Raw genomic sequence first — 24,509 nt, forward strand, 5'->3', positions numbered from 1 at the left:
AGAAGCAGTTATAAGTTCTAAAAAACAACAGAAAACACGAAAATTTGTTCCTTTCCAGCACTAAGAAATTGACATGAGAGGGTCCTCCTGTGGTGACACTCCTTACTACTCTGTCCCACCCCTACAAAGGGGTTGAGGCAAGGTTCCTTAGGATGTGTCTTCACTTGGAAAAAAGGAATGTTTTATCTTGTGTTAACTAACACATGGTAACCAACACGAGGTAAAATCCTAGTGAAGACAGGGCAGTTTGTAGTTTTCACATGTTACCAGGTTGTGGTAAAGACTGTGGGGAGCTGAGGGATGGGACACCTCAGGTTCAATATGAAATGGACAATGGCTTGCACCCTGGGGTTTTTTATTAGGGTTGACTGTACCAAATGCTTGAGCCACTTGGGACAAGATCTTTGGCTCAAGTCCAATTAATTCAATACAGTCATATGGAGCCCCCTTCCGCTACAGACAAGAAAACAAGTATTACACTGCACTGGTTCAGCCCTTCCACAATATAGTGTCTCACATCTGAAAGTTACCCAAAGGCCCTGCTAACAGCAATAGTGGTAGAAGCCATGGAATAAGACTTATCTTTCATTCCATAATTAAACCTTGCTGACATCTTGCAAGCAGAAATATGGAGTTGGCCTAGATCTGTAATTCAGGCAACCATTATAAATTAATTTAATGCTGCTATGTGGAGATGCACCACACTCTCCTGACAAAAACTGTATGGTAGTATACTATAGCATCACAAAGAGAAACAATACAAACCACTCTGTATAAACCAATGTCCTTGTACTAGTTTTCTCACCAAATGTAGACACACTTTAACTCTTAACCGAAATAGGAAGAAGGGAATTTGATTTGCACTTTGGAGGTGGAGGAATGGAGAAGCTATAACTTGGTCAGACTTCATTATTTTATTTTTTATTACTGTTCTTACTACTGTTCAATTGATGAGAACACAAATTAGGTCAACCTTCTACAAAAATAAGAGATTTAGCTAAGTTTTCTGTGATTAATATTTTATTTATTTTTATAAGAAAAAAATCTCACAGCTCTTTGTATCTTTGGGATTCAAATCCACAAGTCCATGGCCTAAAACAACTGATTTACCACCAAGAAAACTACCTCACATAGTTTGCAGGATATGTTTCAAAAATTCCGCCAACAGTCATTTAATATATATCTCCATATCTGTTAGGAGTTTCAAGACATCTACAGCATTTTTTTAAGGCTTAGAATTCCAAGAGGTTAAATTAGAAAGTGGAAGTTAAATAATTATCCATTTACCTAAGTTTTTAGCAAGACAATTATAAAATATGTTTCACTTGTTGTGGAAGCAAAAGTGGGTTCAAAAATGTGCTAAGCTCTTTACATAATGATCAAGAAGCGAACCACAAATACTTAGGGCCTAATTCTAGGCTTTTGAGCTCAATGGGTTTGCATAGGGATAAAGAAGATTAGAATTTGGCCATTAGCCTTTACAGCTACTATGGCAACATTATTCAGTCATCTTGAAAAAAACGCAAGTCAATTAAAGCAAAAGATATCTCAGATCATCTGGAAATGAAAATGTTTTCCTGTTCTTTCCTTTCAAATATTTTTACACACACTTCCCCTCCCCCATCAAAATAGCATACATTAAGCCTCCATTTTATAACAGTCTCCTAAGGGAGTAATACTATTCAAGCTAGCTATAGTTTAAAAAGAAATGTTGCCAGATCATACAGTACAGTGATTCTTACAGGTCGTTTTAGAAGTCAATTGTATATTTTACCAAGGCAATCATTCCATTACTTCAGAAAACAGCTTCAAAATAAAGCAGCTTAGCCAGCATGTTAGACTGACATATAGAAAGTTACACTTTGTGAGCAAATACTTCTGTACAAATAGTAAATACATTCTGACTATTATATTCGATTTGCAGGGAAATTCTAGGTCTAGCAAGGCAGTCTTTAAACTCGGTAAGTAATGCAATGGGAAAGTAAGCTTTCAAATCTTATAAACACAAATCCAAACAAAGCACAAAGTACCTAGAATTATCAGGTTATGCTCTCTTGAAGGACATGGCAACTTTCAGAAGCAAACAATATGAAAAACCAACTGCAATCCAGCGTTAAGCTTTGAACTAAGTTGAAGACCAACAGGAAAATGAAAATTTTCCTTTAGGAATGGGCTTTTTTTTTTTTTTAAATGGTGAGGAAAGTAGCATCAAATTACTTTTGATTTATTTTTTAAATTGACTAGGTGTAAAACATTTTAAAGGACCTAAGTGACACAGAACCCTAAAAGTCTCATTTTCAAGGCTCCTAAATCTCACTGAAAGTCTGTGGGGCTTGAGGGACTTAGGATCAAGTCACCTAGTCACCGCTGAAAAATTTACCCTTGTTTCAAATTGACAGTGTCACTTGAATACTCTTCCAGTTTTTCATTTATTCATAAATCAATTGATTTTAGGTTTAACTATACTTAGATTTCAATGATCACCTCATGAAACTTGCAAGAAAAGCAAAGTAGAGGTTTCACTGTGCTTCAATCAAACTTCAAGAAGAATTAAAAGAGCAAAGTTCGGTACAATTTTTATAGTTATATACAGGAAGTACCGGTACTGAGTGCTATAAACAAAAGTTGGATCTGCCTGCGGCTATTTTCAGTGTTAACACATTCCATGCTCTAAAGGCAAAAATCCCCAGCATGCAATTCAGAATGCATGTCAGACTTGTCTGACAAGACAGTTGTTTGAAGACATTAAATTTAGCTTGCTGTCACAAAACACTGAGCCTGGGTGAAGTTAAATAGTATGTGCATCTTTTTTCAGTCATTCAATCTTCCAAAGTTGACTTTGGCTTACTCACCCAACAAGCTCTTCACTGTATCTCATTATTGGTGCCCTTACAACAAAAGTAGAGCAGCAACTATTTTTTCCTGAGTATTATTTTTAAATTATTAAAATAATTCAGACAATACTAAGATTGAATTACACTTACAAAAATTAATAGAAATAGAGCATTAAATATGAAAATCTTCCCTTAATCCACCTCCTAAGACTAACAGCTTTCATTCTAATTGAACTTGTCTATCTAAAGCAGAATTTTATAATAGTCTTTAAAACAGTTTTGGGTATTTTCTTTTATCATGGGGTCTCTTTTTTGTGTGTGGGGAGCGGGATTAGGAAAAGATTTTATAAAGACAAAAGAACTGTCTCACTGTAAGACCCTTCTGTGGCCTTCATTTTGATATGTGTTAGAGGGCACAAACTTATTTTAAAACCTTTTCAAAACTTTGTATTCTTCATCTTAGCTGAAGTATAAAATATTACTATGGCTCCCACACACTACAGTATTACAAGTAATATTTGTCCAAGTTTGAAATGAACAGCAGCTAAAGTTGGCTACTAATATCAGCTGAAGGAAGGGGGGGAAAAAAAAAAATCCTGACAGCCTAAGCTCAGATCTTGAACTAGTTCTGTTTTGACTTACATGGTTTAATATTTATTGACTTGCATTTTTAAAATTCATACAAGCATTTTGGTCAACTTTTAAAATTAATTTTTTTATTAACATGGAATTGCAACAAAACATAAGACAACTTACAGTCTCGATAAAGCAAGTAAAAAGAAATACCACTACAAAGCCCTGGTCTACACTACGAGTTTAGGTCAAATTAGCAGTGTTAGATCGATTTAACCCTGCACCCATCCACACGACTAAGCCATTTTTGTCAACTTAAAGGGCTCTTAAAATCAATTTCTGTACTCCTCCCTGATGAGGGGATTAGCGCTGAAATCGACCCTGTTGGGGTAATGTGGACGCAATTCGACGGTATTGGCCTCTGGGAGCTATCCCAGAGTGCTCCATTGTGACCGCTCTGGACAGCACTCTCAACTCAGATGCACTGGTCAGGTAGACAGGAAAAGCCCTGCAAACTTTTGAATTTCATTTCCTGTTTGCCCAGCGTGGCGAGCTGATCAGCACAGGTGACCATGCAGAGCTCATCAGCACAAGTGACCATGGAGTCCCAGAATCGCAAAAGAGCTCCAGCATGGTCCAAACGGGAGGTACTGCATCTGATCGCTGTATGGGGAGACGAATCTGTGCTATCCAAACTCAGTTCCAAAAGACAAAATGCTGGAATATTTGAAAAAAAATCTCCAAGGGCATGAAGGACAGAGGTTATAACAGGGACCCGCAGCAGTGCCGTGTGAAGCCTACCAAAGAACCAGAGGGGCAAACGGCTGTTCCGGGTCAGAGCCCCAGACATGCCGCTTCTATGATAAGCTGCATGCTATTCTAGGGGGTGCCCCTACAACTACCCTGCCCCTGTGCTTCCCTCCTCCCCCACCCCTCCCGGGCTACCTTGGCAGTTATCCCCCCATTTGTGTAACGAATTAATAAAAAGTGCATGAATTTGAAACAACAATGACTTTATTGCCTCTGCAAGCGGAGATCAAAGGGGAGAGGGGAGGGTGGTTGGCTTACAGGGAAGTAGAGTGAACTAAGGGGGCGGGTTTTCATCAAGGAGAAACAAACAGAACTTTCACACCGTAGCCTGGCCAGTCATGAAACTGGTTTTCAAAGCTTCTCTAATGTATGGCGCACCCTGCTGTGCACTTCTAACTGCCCTGGTGTCTGGCTGCATGTAATCAGCGGCCAGGCGATTTGCCTCAACCTCCCACCCCACCATAAACATCTCCCCCTTATTCTCACAGATATTGTGGAGCACACAGCAAGCAGTAATAACGATGGGAATATTGGTTTCGCTGAGGTCTAACTGAGTCAGTTAACTGCACCAGCAAGCTTTTAAACGTCCAAAGGCACATTCTACCACCATTATGCACTTGAGCATCCTATAGTTGAACTGCTCCTTACTACTGTCCGGGCTTCATGAGCCATGGGACCAAGGGGTAGGTGCGACTGTGCGGTGCTGCCAACTGGGAGAGCAGCCTGAGGCAGAAGCCTCCAGCTGACATGATATTCCAGGCAGGACTGAATCTCCATTAAACGAAACTTAAAGAAGAGAATGACCTGCAGTCATTCCCATTTTTGTCCAAGCGCCCCCGACCGACCTCACCGAGGCCGGCCAGGAGCACCTGTGTCTGCCCAGGCGCCCCCGACCAACCTAACCGAGGTCAGCCAGGAGCACCCACGGGACAACGACAACAGCTAGCAGTCGTATTGCACTGTCTGCCATCTGCAAGGAAAGGCAATGGAATGCTGCTGTGTAGCACTGCAGTACCGCGTCTGCCAGCAGCACCCACGAGACATACGGTGACAGTGAGCTGAGCGGGCTCCATGCTTGCCGTGGTATGTCATCTGCACGGGTAACCCAGGAAAAAAGGCAAGAAACTATTTTTTGCCGTTGCTTTCACGGAGGGAGGGAGGAAGGGAGGGGGCCTGATGACATGTACCCAGAACCACCGGTGACAATGTTTTTGCCCCATCAGGCATTGGGAGCTCAACCCAGAATTCCAATGGTCGGCGGAGACTGCGGGAACTGTGGGATAGCTACCACAGTGCAACGCTCCGAAAGTCAACGCTAGCCTCGGTACTGTGGACACACACCGCTGACTTAATGCACTTGGTGGGGACACACACAATCGACTGTATCAAATCGATTTCTAAAAAAATCGACTTCTATTAAATCGACCTAATTTCGTAGTGTAGACATACCCGAAGAGTACCACTTAAAAATATTAGAAATGAACTCAGTATTATTTCTTCTCTTTTCCACATGCTAATCAGGAAAACTTATCTTTTAGTCTCACCTTTGACAGGCAATTGGATAATCACTAAAGAGCCGATACTCACACGCAATTACTTTTCTGATTTCTGAGGTTCCAAAGGCATGAGTGTTTAATGGAGAAGTTTGGAGAAAGTAACAGGTAGAAGTGCAGCAGTACCAAAACACTCACTCACTATCTTCTTTATCTAGCCAATCTTACTCTAAGACCAGTTTAAAAACCAAGCAGAATCTTGTTCGAGTAAAAATAAGAATTCTCCTCTTTTTAAAATCTATTTATTTATTGGTGATGAGACCCCAACTTTGCACCTTTGGAGTTGGTACATGGCTGTGAAATCACCTAAGAGACCCAAACCAGATAATAAACACAGATCTGAATAATGCCACATTATGGTGGCCTAGTGGAAAGAGCAGTGGACTGGGATCCAAAAGACCCAGGTTCTATTTTCAGCTCAGCCACTTGCCTGCTGGATGACACTGGACAAGTCATTTCACCTCCCTGTACCTTAGGTTCCTCATCTGTAAAATAGGGATAATGATGCTTGCCTCCTTTGTAAAGCACTTTGAGATCCACTGATGAAAAACACTATATAAGAGCACGGTGGTATTATTCTTGTAAAATACCAATGATCCACATCAACTCTCTGTTCCAGCCTGCACTACCAGAGAAGTGCTCTGGTCAGCGCAGATATAGCATTCTGCTTAGCCAGAGTCAACTGCTCAATAAATTATGAAACAGGAAGGGGCAAAAAATACATGATTTACAATCCAGTGATATATTGAATCTAGTAATTTTCACTTAGCTGTCAACAGAACTGAACCAACAGAGCAGAACTAGTAAAAGACGAAAGATACATGTAACAATTAAGGACCAGGGAACATCCCAAGCAATTTCCAAGAGTTCTAGAAAAAATATATCTTGAGTGGCAATCCAAAGTCACAGGGCAATGACCTTGGGTTAATGGAAATTCCGATCACTAGCTCAAAATAAGGTGTATGGTAAAAACCCTGCTCCCACTGAAATCAATGGGAGTTTTGGCACTGGTTTAAATGGGAGCAGGACTCAGCCCTAAGTGCCGTTAGATTTTATTTTTTTTTAAAGTAGCCACTTAGTTTTGCCCAAACATAATAAACAAATATGAGCCAAGTTTCATCCTGAAGTATATTTTTATAACCAAGTGATAAACTTCTTAAGTTCTCATTTGTATTTTGAGCACTGTCCATCCTGTACATTGATGGAAGCAGGGGTCCTGTGGGGAAAAAATAATATGCAATCAATTGTGTATGTGCTATTAAGTGATCTGCAATTCTTCAGAGACCTGTAACTTGGACGCATTTGGGTGAAATTTCACAGGGACAGCCAGAGACATATTTCTGGCGCTAGGTTGAGCCTCCTTTCAAACTTCAAGCCCTTGTTCCTGAACATGCAGACCCTAGAACTTCTCAGTGAAAAAGGCTGTAAGAATTTTTAACATGGGCAAAAATATACTTTTTCCCAAGTTTGTTCTTCAAAGTTACTGAATCATTTTAGCTGAAACTTTCCAACAAAGTTCAGCCTGAGGCAGGCACCTAACTGGAAAGTTTCAGCCCAAACAGTTAATGTTTGGCAAAGTTATAATCAACTGAAAGCTGGGACTTATAATTGAAAGCACTGGGCAAGCTTAACTATAGGTGGTGCTACCAACACCGCCTATGAGTCTGCACCTACAGAAACCAGATGTGTTAAGAGTTCTACTATAAAACATAACTATTTTTGGAGTTGTGGTCACTGGAAAAATTTAGGCTAGGCTTGTATTCTTGTCCACATAAACTTTCAGTTACTCTTTCAAAGAAGCCAGGATCTCTCTTTAATCTCTGATTGATGCTTCTGGACAAAATAATTCTTTTTATTCCTAGTCTCATCCTATATTCTTTCCACCAACTTTCACTCGAATGAACAGCTTTTTCCTATGGGGATGACAAATATCATGTGTCCTATCTTGTAATAATTCTAAAGGAGAGTCAAACTATGAATCCTTAATCTTCTCTTTGAATTCTATAGATATTTCTGACCTTATTGCCAAGGTGTGTGTCTATCTGCCCACTCCCTTTTCAATCCCCCCCCCCACCCCAGTAACTTTTGCCTTTCATTTCCGATTGCTACCATTGTTAGTTTTAAAATGTTTTATGGGATACTTCCACATGCTCTTAAGCATTTTCTTGTGAACATTATTTTAAAATAAAACTCCACTGGAGTCTCATTGCACCGATAATTTAATCAACCTCATCCATTGTTTGTTTCTGTCCAAACTCTTTGAACATGTCCCCAAAAACATGTTGTTCTTTTTTTCAACCTTATAATTTAATAGTCTGGCTTTAAGGGTGGTTAGCGACCTGAAATTATATTATTTACCTTTTTGTAGCCAATTAATGGTTTATTACCTGCCTTAATTTTATTAGCTCTTACAGCTGTACAAGAAGAATAATGTTAACTATGTGATGTTTATTTATCACCTGCTCATACTTATTTGTCAGGAGTCTACACTGCAGTGACATTGTTCATCTCTCTTCAATTGTTCTTTGTGTAAAGTTTTCAAAAGCGCGTAAGATCAATAGAATTTAGACTCATAAATCACACAGGGGTTTTTGAAAATCTCTCTTTTAGACAGACGGTGGGAATAATACATTATTATATGTTCTTAGTTATACTGCAATATGAGGTCTCAACCCATATTGAGAAGCTAAAATTGAATACTGTTTGTATGAGGATGGAAATCAGGTTTAGATTTCCTTCCCCACACTTTTGAATGTTTGCTACTGTATTTTTTTTTTTTAAAGGTTGACTAAAAAGTTTTATTGGTTGGATCTTTTAAGCAGCTTTTCATCTTTGTCATTAGTAGGTGTTTGTTTTGTTTTTACAAAGGGATAACATCTTCCCCTTGTGTCCTGTTTCTTGTGTCAGGAACAGCTTGCTACCAAAAAGTGGCTGTCAGTCTTTCTGAAATTCATAACTATTTTAACAATGCCTACTGACAACATTTTAGTTCACCCATAAAGCAACACTAAATTAATGGACTGTTGGCTACCATTCCTTCCAATACCATTTTTTTGTTGTTGTTGTTGTTGTTCCATACAAAATTAATTGAGCTATTTAATTTGTCATTCTTGTTATTTGAGTCAGTCTTGTATTACTCCTCTAAGCAACTGCACCAGTGAGGTTTTATGTGGAGGACCAAGTTTCATATGTTACAGTACAAGAGTTTCATCATACATTAACCAAATCTTTATCCATTTATATCCGAGTTGCTCTGATATTCTTGAGCTTTTGCACATTTGACCCCAGTTTCATGGTATGTGACGCCTTTTAAGATTCAATGATTATTCTTTTAGTTTCTGTAATATTTGATTCTAAATAATTTTGAATGGTTTAACTTTTTTGTACTTTGAGTTGGATGTTCCTTATTAACTTGTAAAGAACAATATTTATCAATTAATAAGGCCATACCAAATCTGTGGCCATCTAGGAACTTCACAGTGTTGTCATTATACTGCACAGTAAGGGCACTTGGAATTTGATATTAAAAATGGGGCCAGACTTCAGATCCTTCTTTTCAAAAGCAAAGGCCCCTGCCTCCTAACCAAAAAAAAATTCCCACTAACTTAGTTCTAATATTGGGACTACTATGACATAATTAAATGGTTCAGATTCTATATAGTAGAGGGCAGAGACACAAAACACATATTAGCCTGCTCATTACAATACAATCATTTTATATTTATTCAAATAACAGCTACATGAATGATTAGAAACAAATCTCTTTAAGAAGTGAACAGTGACACTTTGTCATATGTTTCTAGAATTCAAAGAACGACTTCTCTAAATGTCTGTGGAGTACTAATTTTTGTTTTAATGTTTCATTAGTAACACTGTAGCTAGGAGAAGAACAATGTAGGTTTCACCCACTCATGGCCACAGATAACTTTAAAAGAAAGAGTGTTCCCAAAGCTCTCTCTCAGTCTGACACAGAGCCCATCCAATAGAGATAGAAAAATGTTATCATTGTACAAGGCACTGTTGAGACCTCATTTGGAATAGTGTGTGCAATTCTGGTCACTGATGTTTAAGAAAGATCCATTCAAATTGGAACAGGTGCAGAGAAAGACTATTAGTATGATCAGAGGAACAGAGAGCCTACCTTACAAGAGAAGCCAAGCTTCTTCAGTCTCAACCAAATGAAGGCTATGGGGAGATATGATTTTTGTCTTTAAATACATGAGAGGGATAAACACCAGGAGGGAGAGGAATTGTTTAAGTTAAGGGCCACTGTTGGCACAAGAATAAACTGATATAAACTGGCAATCAAACAACTTTAGGCTTGAAATTAGATGAAGGTGTCTAACCATCAGCGAAGTGAACTTCTGGAATAGCCTCCCAAGAGGAGCAGTGAGGGCAAAAAATCTAAAAGGTTATAAGACTGAGCTTGATAAATTTATGGAAGGGATGTTATGATGAGATTGCTTACAATGGCATATGGCCCATCTGTGACTGTTATTAGCAAATATCTCCAACAGTTGGAGATGAACACTAGTTGGGGAGGACTCAATTACTACAGAGAATTCTTTCCCAGGTGTCCAGCTGCTGGGTCTTGGCCACATGCTCAGGGTTACCTCATCAGCATATTTGAGGTTGGGAAGGAATTTTCCCCAGGTAAGATTGGCAGAGACCTTGGTGGATTTTCTCTCTCTCTGCGGCACAGGTCACAGATCACTTGCTGTTTGAACTAGAGTAAATGGTGGATTCTCTGTAGCTTGAAGTCTTTAAATCAAGATTTAATGACTTCAGTAATTCAGCCAGAGGTTATAGGCATATTAGAGGAGTCGGGTGAGGTTCTGTGGCCTGTGATGTGCAGGAGGTCAAACTAGATCAGGGGTCAGCAACCGACAGCACGTGAGCCGATTTTTGATGGCACGCTGCTGCCTGCCGGGGTCCTGGCCCCACTCAGCCCCCCCGCCCACCGACTTCTCCTGCGGGGGCAGGAGGCAGAAGCTTGGTCATGCCTGCAGCCAAGCTCCCCTTCCCCGCTTCTTCCCCCAGCATAGTGCTTTCCTGCCCCTCCCCCTCCCTGCCGCCGATCAGCTGATCGCCCGGGGGAAGGGGAGCGGAGCAGAGCCAAGGCCAGCCGCAGCGTGCTCACTGCTCCGGGGAGGAGGCAGAGAAGAGTTGGGGACGGGGCCCTGGGGAAGGGGGTGGGGACGGGGCATATCCACTCCAGCCCTCTGCCCTGAGCACCCCAGCCCTCTGCCTAACCCATGAACCCCCCCACACACACACCCAGCCTCGTGCCCTAACCCATGAACCCCCCCACACACACACCCAGCCTTGTGCCCTAACCCATGAACCCCACACACACACACAGCCTTCTGCCCTAACCCATGAACCCCCCCCCACACACACAGCCTTCTGCCCTAACCCATGAACCCCCCCCCCACAAACACACCCAGCCTTCTGCCCTAACCCATGAACCCCACCCCACACACACACCCAGCCTTCTGCCCTAACCCATGAACCCCCCCACACACACACCCTTCTGCCCTAACCCATGAACCCCCACACACACACGGCCCTCAGCCCTGACCCCTGCACTCCCTCACACACCTCCAGCCCTCTGCCCTGACCCCTGCACCCCCTCACACATACCCAGCCCCCCCACACCTCATGCCCTGACTCTTGCACCCCCCACATCCCCACACCCACCCCGAGCACCAAACGGGAGTTCCTGCACCCCCCCTCATTCCCACCTGCACCCCCGGTCTTGGGTCCCTGCCCTGAACCCCCTCCACACACCCAGCCCTTTGCCCTGACCCCTGCACCCCCCCACACAGCCCTCTGCCCTGACCCCTGCACCCCCCCACACAGCCCTCTGCCCTGACCCCTGCACCCCCTCACACCCCTCCAGCCCCCGTTCTGACTCCTTCACCCCCCACACCCTGACTCTTGCACCCCCCTACATCCCCACCCTGAGCACCAAACGGGAGCTCCTGCACCACCACCCCCACATTCCCACCTGCACCCCCGGTCTGGGGTCCCAGCTGCCGGCCCTTTGCTAGCCGGGGTCCCGCAAGCCCCGCTCAACCCGCTGCTGAACTAGGTGAACGGAACCCCAGGCCGGCAGCGGGCTGAGTGGGCCGGCGGCGTAAGATCAGTATTTTAATTTCATTTTAAATTAAGCTTCTTAAACATTTTGAAAACCTTGTTTACTTTACATACAACAATAGTTTAGTTATATAATATAGACTTATAGAGAGAGACCTTCTAAAAAACGTTAAAATGTATTACCGGCACGCAAAACCTTAAATTAAAGTGAATAAGTGAAGACTCGGCACACCACTTCTGAAAGGTTGCCGACCCCTGAACTAGATAATCATGATGGTCCCTTCTGGCCTTAAAGTCTTTGATATATCGCCTCTAATTAAATTAACTGGGAGAAAGCTGATTTTTTTTAAAAATAGTTCATTTATACTTCTGTTGCTTTAAATAAATCAAAATCCTCCAAGAATACAGGTAGAGGCAAGAAAGTCTAGTCTTATATACAACTACTTCAAGTAATCCAGTATTTTGTTTTTGTCACTTTATACACATTCAAACTGTATATAGAAGGCTTGTTCATTTGACATAGAATTATTGCTCTTTTATGTAGTATTTTGCAACATAAATCACGTTGTTAAATCAGCAATTATACGAAAAGGAAGACCTGTGCAAGTTTAAGTGAGGATGACATCGGGGGGCGGGGGGTGAGGTGGGAGGGAGTGTGTTTCATAAGATTTAAAGTTGAATGTCAAAAAAGGTTATATTCTGGTTAAATTGCATACCTTTCACCACAACTAAACAATATAATTTTGCAAGAGCCAAGTTTCTTTTAGAAACGGAACTATAACATCATTTGTCTGAATGAATCAGTTTCAATTATGTGGTTCAACCTGGCCTTACAATGCAAAAGGCTGGTCTGATCACAAATCCATTTATTCTGTTTATAAACTCACTATATTTTATACAGACATATATGTATAAGACTTTACACAAAAATTTATCATCATTTTATATAGAGAAGGGTTTAGAAGTGTAACAGTCAGAGTTAATTATCTGAGAGTTAGGTACACTAACTCTCACCTTTGCATTGGGACATTTCATATGGAGGTCAGTTACAGTACATTCCATTGTCTTTTGGTACAGATTGCTGAGACAGTAGATTGTTTTAAAATGTCCAGTGGCAGATGGTGACTTCTGAAAGCGAGCAGGTAAAAGTGGCATGAAAAGTTTTGCTCTGAATCAATTTACAGAAACAGACAGAAGTCATATTATATTTGCCCCCAAATAATGTAGGCAACAACTACATTATCTTCCCTAAGGAACCTTCACTGAAAATATCCATGAAAGAAGCAGAAGGCATGTTGGGTTACTTCCTCAGCTCAAGGTGAAGTTCATTTTAATTTCCCAGAATAGTAAGGCTAAGAGCAAGAACAACGCCAATGGATGAAAACTGCTTGTTTACAAAAACGCAGCATCTAACCTGACTCACTCTACAAAGCTTTAGATATAGCACTGGGCACAGAGGGTTGTTTAAATTAATTATTTAGTCCTTGTGAAAACTGCTAGACTGACAGCTCTGACTACTTAAGTTCTCTATTTTTCCATAAGCAGATAGCGAAATTAATTGAATTTATCTGACCATAGAGACTACTCCGAGATCTGAAAAGCATTTAATTGGGAGACAACCCCATAAGAATGAAGCACTAGAAGCAAGTACAGCATATAAAAGAGTTTGCACATGAACCTCAGCATGCAGCATTTGAGTGTCTATACCTAAACAGTGGGAGCAGAGGTGTGATAACTAGATTATGTAGAGAACTGTTGTACTGGTACCCCTCCGGGCACTTATTTTCTTATAGAAATCCACTTCTTTTCCCATGCAGACTGTGAAAAGGGCCAGAAATTTGCCAGGTCTCCCTTGCTGGGGATTCCTCCAATACAGAGAAAAATAACTGTTTTAAATAATGGTGTTTTAGCTTTTTTTTTTAGACTAACTCACCATTTATTAAAACAGTCATCAGTCCACACCTTTCTGTCCAGGCCCAAGGCTTAAACACCCATAAAATTTTAGATCTACAATTCCCTTTACACACACTATAACAATAATAGAAAAAACATGTTACAGCACGGACATCGCTAACCAAGACAGAGAGAACAGTGTATACTAGCACTGTTATTGTAATGCAGATGGACTCTATGAAAATAAAGCAGACATCCAGTGCTCACAAGCATGGGTTTTTTTTTTTTTAAATGACTGGTTATGCACAACTTTTTGTTTGTTTGTTTTTTAAGGACAAGCCCAAGAGGTCAACAGTCTGATTGTCTCACCTGTCACTGTTACCTGCAGATCAGAATTTTAGGATGGTCTTAAGATTCTCAATATGCAGGGTCCCTATAGGTTGAAATAATACAAAGGTAGCACTCAGTCTCTTGGAAAAGTATGTACCCAATATCTGCCCCTCATGCTTGTACTGCCCACATTGAAGCCTGTGATGCCTGTAGCCATCTACACTGCTATTTTTACCCGTGCTAGTGCAGATATGTCTACCCGAGCGAAAGTCACACCTCAAGATCGTGGTGTGTAGACATACCCCTAATAGCTGGCTCACAGACGACAATGTTGCCTTCAAGTCAGTGACTGACCTACCAGGCCAAAGATTAAGGGAAAATGTGAGTCTATACAAGGGAAAAGCTCAGAACAAACACAGTGAAACCTCCTTGGGCAGAACTATATTACTTAAGTAATTGGGGAAAGGCTTCTCTACTGGTTACAGAATGCCAGAGCACTGGGCTGCATGGCTGTGACTATATTTTGCCACCCTACATTCTTTATCCTAGTTGTCTATAACATGGCAAATGGATTTTTTAAGGTGACCCTCTCCATTTTTAAAGCCCTTAAATGTAGTCAGGTCACATCCCATTAAAATCTTTGCCATGAGCCTTGTTCTGTGCTCTGACACGACCAACTTCGTATGAGCTTCACCACTGAAATTTAGCTTGATTATCTACCAATCCTATGGGCTGTGGTGCAGCCATGTGCACCCTCTCCATTCCTCCCCACTTCATTGACACGGTCTCTAAAATGGTTAATGTTTTCAGATGCTTCCCATTTAAAATTACTCTGTGTCTGTGTGGAAACTTCTGATTTGCAGAAATGCTGTGCACTCCCAGCTGCCACTGAAGTCAACAGGAACTGTGCTCTGAACATATGAAGCACTATATAATGTTAAATATAATGGGGATAACACTACTATCCCTTCACTCCATCAGGCTGCTTTGAAAATAAACTCATTAATGTTTGTGAAGCACTTAGATACTGTAGAGATGAGCACGACTGGCTTTTCTATCTTCAGATCAAGGTTTTTATAGTATGAAGTAAATGAGGCCTGGGGCCACATGTTGAACAATGAGAAGAAAATAAAATATTGCATAGCTGCTAATTAAGTAGGAACCATCCATCCTGTACACAGAATTAAACAGATCCTGTGGAAAAAATACTATGTGATCATAGGATAGAGACTATCATATTGAATATACCGAATTGTGCCAAATTAAGGTTGCACAGGTAACTTTAGTTCTGGCATTCCTTAACTTTTGAGTGCGAGACTTTGCAACCTTAATAATGTTCTTTTAATGTAGGGTTTGTTTGGGTTAGGTTTTGTGTAGTATATATTAAACAGAAAAAGAAAAGAAAATGTAAAGTCACAAATAATTTTAACTTAATTTTTGGTGAGTTATACAATTGTTTTGGAATCCACACAGAGCTATTAAATAACCATCCAGGGGACAACAAAACAAACTTAATACCTCCTGTTATTAAGGTGTGCAAAGAAAGTGTCTAAAAAAAAGGAAAAATAAGAAAAGAGTTACCTTGTTACAATAAAGCATCCAAAGTTCATACAGCCTCTCTCTGGATGCCATTCCTTCACCTCCCCGTCTCTCCTTTTACGACAATTTGCATTCAAGATCCTACCATGCTCAGTTTATATTCCAAATTGTTCCCCCTGTACGTTTTTGCTTTTGTATCAGAATTCTGCCATAACCCAGGTGGAAACAATGTCAAGGATGAAAACAAATGGATCTCAATGTATCTCCTGGGTAAACAATGCTGCACAATTCAACCAGTCAAAGGCAACTGTCAAGTAGCTCCTCTTCATCAATGCCACTTCAGTATTAACCTCAGAGAGTAAAAATAAAAGTTTCAGGCTTATGTTGTGAGAGAGAAATCCATATTTAAACACTGGAGACCTCAGGAACTAGGTAGAGACAATCTCTATTTCTCTTATCAGTGACATCTCTAACAAGGAACCAATTGGTTTACAGCCTTCATGAACTTGTGTTTTGCAGCTGAGTTAAACAGGAAAAAAACAGGATAAAGCTACAAGGCAGAGAATACAATACTCTTGGAGGTGTAGAAGAAAAAAAAAAGCCAAACAATATTAATGTGGATAATTGACCTGTAGAAAAAAAGAAATAAATTATGAACCAAAAAAACCAAACACAAATCCTATATGCTGTACATCTTATTTCTAGACTCCCATAACCCTCCCATCATCTTAAAAGTTAAATTAAATCTCTATATTAAGTTTACAAAATTAACTAAGGTTTGTTGCCTGCTTTATTTTATTTTTTTTTCTATTCCCTGAGACTACACAGGCAAGCAGAATGCAGAACATCAGTAAGTTAAAACCCTCCCACCCTGTGCCCAAAGCCAGGCTCTCCCCTGAGAGAAAGACGCAAACTAAGAAGGGAACCTGCAGCTCCCAGGTCTAAGGGCCAAAATATCGCGCTGCTTCCTAGTGTAGACACAGCCCAAGAGTTTCCCCTCAAACCCCAGCTGCAAAGGTAACAACAAACCCCAGAGGATTACCAATGAGTAAGAGCCGATAAAGGGCAAGCTGGCAGAGCCCTTGCCACAAATAGCCATCGCTGCTTCTTCCCCCTCTGGCAATTCCCACCCGCGCCCAGACCCCTCCCGGCCTCCCCCAGTTCTCCCTCCCCATGTCTGGTGACCCCCCGCTGCTGACTGCCCCCAGCCCCACTCCCCCCGGGGCAGTGATCTCCGGGGCGAGGGGCCGACCCCCTCTGACACTCGCCTCCTCTTTCCATCAGTCCCTCCGCCCTTTGCCCTGTCAGCCGCCCCCGGCTCTCGCATCTAGGCTCCGCCGGGCCCGGCTCCTCCCCACCCCGGTAGCTTACCCCGGGCGCAGGGGGCGGCCGGCCTGGGAGCGGCTCCTCTCAGCGCGCAGCCGCTAATGCAGCTGCCCGACACAGCTCGGCGGGGCGCAGGCAGGAGGCCGGGCCCGGCCGCACCGTCCCGCCCACATTCCAGCGCAGCCGGCTCCGGCTCCGGCTCTGGCTCCCGCCCCGCCGAGCTTGGGGGGGGGGGACGCCGCCATCTTGGCTTCTGGCAGGAATATGCTCCCTTGGCTCTGTGGGAGCCGGGCCCCGGGCGGGGGGTCAGGCCAGTCGCCCAGAGGGAAGGGCCTGTCCCAGGGAACCATCCATCCAGGCAGCCAGCAAGCTGGCCCTTAGCATGGGTGTCTCAGTCTGGCCCCTTCAGGGGCAGCAGAGGACCTGTCTCCTCAGCTGACTGCCTGGAGGGACAAGGGAGCATCAGTGTTAACCAATGTCCCCAGCCAGCCCACAGCAAACACTCAGCAGGAGTGAGGTGTGTGAGAGGGGCTGAGGGGGGTGACCAGAGGCACGATGGTCTCCAGGGCCGGCTCCAGGCACCAGACGAGAAAGCACATGCCTGGGGCAGCACACTGTAAGGGGGGGGCATTCTGGCCAATTTTGGAGCAACCAGTCCAGCCCTGCAGGGGCACAAACTAGCGATCCCCGCCGCTCACCGTGCCGCCGGGCTCCCCGGGACGCGCCACTCCCCGCCGCCTGCTGGTCTGAGCCCTGCCCAGCCGAGCTGCCTTTAAAGGAGTGGCTAAGCCATCACCTCCTGCAGCCCCCGGGGGGCTCTGCCTGCCCAGCTGGGCGAGGCACCCCAAGGCCGAAGGACTGCCCAAAGGCGGAGGGAGTGGGCAGGTGCCGCCCTTCACCCCCCTGCAAGCTGCCTTGACCACCCTCCACGCACTCGCTGCGGCCGCCTTTTTTTTTTGCCTGGGGCAGCAAAAAAGCTAGACCCGGCCCTGATGGTCTCTTTTCGAGCGGGCGTTCCAGATGAAAACCAGATACCTGGCAATCCTATAAAGATTTGTAGTGAGAGATATCCAGAAAGCGCTAGAAACCGGCATTTCTGATAACACAGCTTTTACTGTACAATACTTAGCTATATGGAGGAAAAGATACCAATGGTAGCAAGGGTTCGATACATCATTTGAAATCAAAGTATTTAATTATGACATGAAACAAGTATTCAGTACCTTGAGCTCTCCATGAATGGGAACATAAAATATTGGAGATGCAGAGAAGCCAAATAATCAATGTAATCACATACATCAATACCAGAAAAATGCTGCTCTTACACTGTATACAGGTCCAGGATTCCAGTTTATGAACTACAACAGTAATAAAAACTTGAGTTCCCATGCCTGAAGCAGGCTCTCCGAGGATTGGTTTGGGGCATATTGGCCATTATCAATTAAATATTCTTACCCCTTTTCTACTTTTAGTCTTATTTGAAAAATTTCCTTTATGTATGAAACACCAGTAATCTCCCATCATCTGCAGGTCATATCTGTTGCCATTTGAAAATAGCTTAGTTCCCATTTAGAATGGGTTTTGGTTCTTCCAATCGTTCTTTTTTAGCCCATAGGACTTTCACTTACTTCCTTTTGTTCTTTCTCATGCCTGTTCTCAAAATATCGGTCTTGTGGTGTCTATCATGTTAAAGCAAAGCTACCACAAGTTTCAGAAAGGAAATACGACTTTTCTTTTCAGTCTTTCCTCTTATCCAACTATTGTTTAGAGAGTTTATTTGATAGTGCCACTGTTTACATTGTTACATATTACTGCAAAAGCCCCTGTGACATGCTCTCCTTTAAAACACAGAAATAACCAAGTTGTTATTTTAGTACATGGTAATTTGTTTAATTATCCTGTCACTACACAGTATTTCCCTAACTGATTAACTGTCTGGTCCCAATCCAGTAAACAATGGATATGCTCAGGTGTATAAAGTTAAGCAGATGCATAAATGTTTGCAGAATAGGAGCTTTACTGCTTAAGTAAAGGCTATTTCTATCAAATACTTGCACTTCAAAATAAAACTTTGCCAAATAAAGGTTATTATATTACAGTAAGACTCCACAGGCTACCTGACTTTTTGTATTTCTTTTCCTTTGTTTACATTTTGTGATTTTTATTTCATTATTACAGATTTGTCATTTAATTAATTTTTCACACTTTAATTTTTATTGGCAGAAGTAATAAAAGTAAAACCATTTTTATAATTTTTAATGTAAAAATATGTTTTATATATGTTTTATAAAGTAACTTAACTGGTTTGCAAATATTACAAGGGCAAGATAGCTTACTGCATTCAACAGCATTGTGGGATCAAATCACTCATTTCAGAATGAATGGGAAGACTTATTTTATATCTGTCAGAAAACTGACAGCTTATTTGTAATATCTACCAATGCACATCTAATTCTTTCTTGCAATTTGTTTGCACTGACTACTCTCCCCCCACAAAATTCAAGGACAGCATAGTCAAAAGGTTGCAGAATTCACCCAGCAAAAAATTCAATTAATTTTCCACATAAAAACACTGTGATACTTAAGGCATTCCTTAGAAATAATTTATTTCAGTTCACTGGGACAAATTAGACTATTTTTGTGTTTGGATTTTTTGGTCTGGAGTACATGCCATGTTACTTTATTTTCTTCCATTATGTTTCCAACTTTACTATGTTTACTTCTGTTCTTTCACATATATACATCATTTCTGTTACTACATGATGCAGGGTTTTTCAAAAACTTTTTAATAATATGGATCACATTTTAATACAGACATCTTCTGTAACCACCTCTCCTCTCATCTCTGACTCTGTGGAACACCTTCCTTCCAATTTATGATCAAAACAGCTGTGTGGCAACTAAAGCAATTGCTTACATGGAAAGTTAATATTAGGAGGATATTTTAATTTATTTTAAACTGTCTTTTATTGTAGTTTAGCAACAGAAATAAGTAGGAACCAACACATGCAGCTGCTGTTCATGAACATTTGTTAGGGCATCATCCTGAACTAATTGAAGTCTATGGCAAAACTCTCTGACTTTATTAGGAGAGGGTCAGGACTTTAGAGAGTATATTGCCGCTACCTATGGATTGTATATTTATTCAAAATCCAATAAAAACATTTAATCAGAAAAAAACCCTATGGAAAAATGTATATATCAGATTGTCTGCAGTTCTGCTACCAAATTCAAGAATTATAATTCTCTAGTCAAAAGTAAAGGAAACAAGTTTATAATATTACTGAGTTTATGACTCATTCACACTGCAGATCTCAGTGATTAACTGTTTACCATAAAACAAGCAAGATAAGATAGAGCCAACAGTTAAACTGAATGTTACAAAGTCTTTAATCGCACAATCTATTGGGTTGGTGGTGCTTCATAGAATACATAGTTCTAAGAAAGTCTATTTCTTTAACATATCCAAGTTTCTTTTTCCTTTTCCTTTATTTTAAAAACATTCACATGAAAATAAGATCTTTGCTTCTGACAGAATGGTTTTGTGCAAACTTGTTTAAAATTAGTGTTACAGAGAAATGACTAATTTTGATCTTTTAAAGAAAATAGAATTTAGGATTTGTGACGTCCCCATAGGCTCTGCCCCCTGCTGATATTTGCTATTTCTCTCATCAGCAGAGGGCAGCAGAAGCTGCGTGAGGCTTGCACAAACAGTGTGGAAAAAACTGCTACTAATATCAGTGAGGAAGGGGGCACCTGCTCAACCTCACACACATCCTTTAAAAATCTGGTAGCCTAGGAACTATGCAAATAAAGGCAGCTGGCTGAGTAGGAGACAGAAGAGGATGGATGAAGACATATCCCATCCAAGCAGTCTGAGGAAGGGGCTTCTGTACTCCAAATCAAATACAAGGACAGCTGGGCAGTGCTGGGGAATTCAGTCAGCTGTTAGTGCTGAGCTCCCACTTCCTCCTGCTGCTACTAACACCCATTAGCCCTTCTAGAAGCCCTTTCAGCCGCTATGGTGAGGGAGAGGAAAAAAGGTAGGGCCCGTATAGCTCTCTTCCACCTCCTCCCCTCAGGACTTGTTCTCTTGCACCTGCTGGATGTGGGGGTGGGGACTCCTTCCCACACCAACACTGTATTGTTTACATAGCCGTTGTTTGCCAGACAGCTGCACCCTCGAGCCGTGTATGCTGCCTGATTCCTGATGATGATATAACAATAAGCTCTCAGCAGGGTCTAGAGCATGGGGAAGGGGGGAAGAATAGGGGCCAAAGACCCACTAATATATATACACATTTCTTTAAAAACTGGTTATTCATTTAATTTGCCACTCAAACAAAAGTGGTGTAAGTTGTTGGAGTCAACTTTTAAGGGTTTTGATGCCTTATTAACTGTACTAATTCCCATCCTGGACTCATAATCCATTGTGACATGATTGGTTGCTGTGTAAATGATTATGATGTTACAAACAAAGGATTGGGCTTTCAAGCTGTGAATAATCAGCAAGAACAAATACATCCAAAAGAAACAAAAATCTGGTGTTTTCCTACTGACAGCTTCATAATAACAAGGAAAGAAATTTTTTAAAATATTTGCAAAGAGACTTTTGCAGCAGCTTTTCAAGAACTGGGGTTTTTTTGTTTTTTGTTTTGTTTTGTTTTTGTTTTTTTGCATTAAATGGGTTGCTTCAGTCTTTAGTAAACATTAGTGTTCATATTGGCATCACCTGAACATACAAAAGAATTACCATACCAGCTCAGATCAGAACAGTGGTCCATCTACCAGCAAGCTGTCTTTGATAGTTGCCAGTACCAGACACTCTGGATTAAACTGCAAATCCTCCCCCTCCAACCCCAACCCCATCCCCCCCAGGAAAAATTATGGAATAACTTGCCTGTAAACAAAGTTTCTTCCTAACCTCCATCAGTTAGTGGATGGCTTATGCCCTGAAGCATGAGGGTTTATATCCCTTTATATCCCTTGTATATAAAAAAGATAATGTCTACTATTATTGTGTTCTAATTCTCCATATGACTAATTTTATTTTGAATCTTATTAAGTTCTTGGCCTCAATACTACCTTGGAGCCATGAGTTTCTCAGATTAATTATGCTCTGTGTCAAAAAGTATTTCCTTTTTACAGTTTTAAAATTGTTGCCATCAACAATGGCACACAGGATTGCTCAATTTACCTTCTCTATACTAATCATTGTTTTTTATACCTTTGTGTACTAGGTTTTCAGCTGAGTTATCCAGTACAAAATATGGTATTGATCCACAAAACAAATACAGCAAAAAAAAAAAAAAAAGAAATGAAGCATATACATTCCCAGATTTCCTATCAGTGTGACAACCTTGTTCTGCCGACTTCCTATAGTAGTAAGAACGTATTTTCATATTCAGGTCTGTTCAGTCTGTGTCTTACCTGATGAGATTGCCAACAAAGATATCAATTTGTGACAGTTTGGAGCTGTGCACTATTTACTTTAGGAACTAACCTGTAACCAACACTTCATTGCACGAGCAAACAAATCATCATATTTTAAATACTTTAGGTTTACCACCAACTGGATTTGAACCAGTAGCCTGGCCTGTAACTGCACTAAAGAGCTGAACTATTGGGAATTGAGCGGATGGAATATTTATGAGTTAAGACTGTGTATGAAAATATATATGTAATTTAGAATGAAAATGATCCAATAGTTATTTATCAAAGAATCACCTGGATTCATACTATGAACAAGTTAGACAAGTTTGGTGTGTATTTGTTGTTGTTATTGTTGTTGTTTTTAAAAGAACATCCATTACAACTGCCCAGCATTTCTGGAAATCAGGCCCACAATTTCTTCCAGTATCTCACCTCTGTTCATGTGCTTCTGTCAGTAAATTCTCTGTTGCCTCATTTTAATTTTCTTTATTGTTATGATGATTCAAGGTACAAGAGACTTCAGTGCTCTACTGGATGTTTTTAACTGATATCTCTCAGGATTAGCTCAGACAATACATTAATTGCTCATGCACAAAACTGGGTCAGCTAACATGTGGAGAACTCTAAAGCCTACATCAAAAATGTACACCATACTGCATTCATCATGATTAATGTCCTTCATTTCAGTCCATGAATTATAGAACCTATTGGAACAGACAGAAGCTACATTTTCCAATCCACCTTCCAGGCTCCCGCACCCCCATTTTCAGTATGATTTGTTATTATGTAGCCACTTAGGATATGTATTCCTATAGGTGTCCTAACCAAAGGTACAATTCTAAAGTCCTCATGCATGCAAATAACAGATGCACATAAATTACAAGATCAGACTCAATGAATCATCAGCTCTTCAAACTGTTTTCCTTTTGAGAGATCAGCATGCGCCTTCACCTCATATTTTACCTTTTTCGTACTTTTAATCGTTAATGACAAAAGAAAAGGTTTCCCCATTTCTGACTAATTCTCTTGGAAACTAACATATGTACAAATACATTTAAGTGGATATTCTTTCTTTAAAACCATATCTTGTCTTACTAACGTATTCACATCCGTTGAGATAAAAATACTATTTGATCATTTTCAGCCTTAGCATACATGTGTTTTCATACACTACATTGTATAGCTAACACAGAGAAAAATAGTCAATCCTGCATAGACTTACTCACATGCTTTTGCACTGCGAGAAGTCATGTTGACTTAATTAGGATTACTCACATTGCATAAAGTTAAGCACGTGTAAATCTTTGCAGGATCAGGACCTCAATCTGGTTTATGTTGACTAAGGTACCAGAAATATATTTTGCTGGTGCAAGCCTGACATAAATGGCAAATAGTTCTCAAAACTGCTTTTGAGAGGGAAGACACGGGGAAAGAGCACATCTTTTCAGTCTGTTAATATATTTCTAAAATCTCACTCTTTATAATAATGATCACACATTACGATTTAAAAAAATATTAATAGAAATGTTTTAATTATTTTGTATTTAACTGAAAACTTTAATTTAAAATTTCATCTGCGGTGTTGGAAACTCAAACATGTAAGACTGTGTGAAACACATTTTAACAGTCTAAACTTTAAGCCATATTATCAGCATCCCAAATATACTGAAGCACAACAAAAACTACAGCAGTGGTCAATGAACACTTTAAACTTCACATGGCTTCCCGATCAACTGAACTCAGAGACGTGTTAAAATCTTTGTTCAGTTTCTATTTGTATTAAATATGTTGTTTAGAATGTGAAGGTATCTTAGGATCAAATATAAATAACAGAAAATCTTAACCTTCTATAAAAATATCCATCTTGCGGAGAAAAACAAAATGGTGAAAACAGGTTTCCTTCTCAAAGCTAATAGAAATCAGATTACCACAGTGAAAAATAAGTTTACTTCAGAGTTCACAGCAGAAATCCAGGCAGGAACATTTACTTGTTGCATAGAAATTGGAGGAAAACTACTTCTATTTAAAATTCAAGTATTTTTGTAACATTCAAATAAAAAATTTGTGGTTTCACTTTTGGGCTTCTCAAACTGCCTCTATGCTGATTTCCTCAAACTCA

At 40.8% G+C, this 24,509-nt stretch overlaps 1 protein-coding gene across 4 annotated transcripts in view; it reads right to left on the reverse strand.

Annotated features, from left to right (window-relative positions):
• Window positions 1-17,087, reverse strand: part of NBEAL1 (neurobeachin like 1) — a 152,694-nt gene extending 135,607 nt beyond the window's left edge. For all 4 annotated transcript variants that reach the window (XM_054043889.1, XM_054043888.1, XM_054043887.1 and 1 more), the window contains exons 1-2: window positions 17,003-17,087; window positions 15,674-16,260 (exon numbers count right to left, since the gene is read on the reverse strand). In XM_054043889.1, the coding sequence (XP_053899864.1) occupies window positions 15,674-15,724 (51 nt within the window). In that variant the 5' untranslated portion in view covers window positions 15,725-16,260; window positions 17,003-17,087. The remainder of the gene's footprint in view (window positions 1-15,673; window positions 16,261-17,002) is intronic.
• Between the last annotated feature and the right edge of the window lie 7,422 nt (window positions 17,088-24,509).

The sequence above is a fragment of the Malaclemys terrapin genome, chromosome 11 (genome assembly GCF_027887155.1).
Source record: "Malaclemys terrapin pileata isolate rMalTer1 chromosome 11, rMalTer1.hap1, whole genome shotgun sequence".
In the NCBI taxonomy this organism is placed as follows: Eukaryota; Metazoa; Chordata; order Testudines; family Emydidae; genus Malaclemys; species Malaclemys terrapin.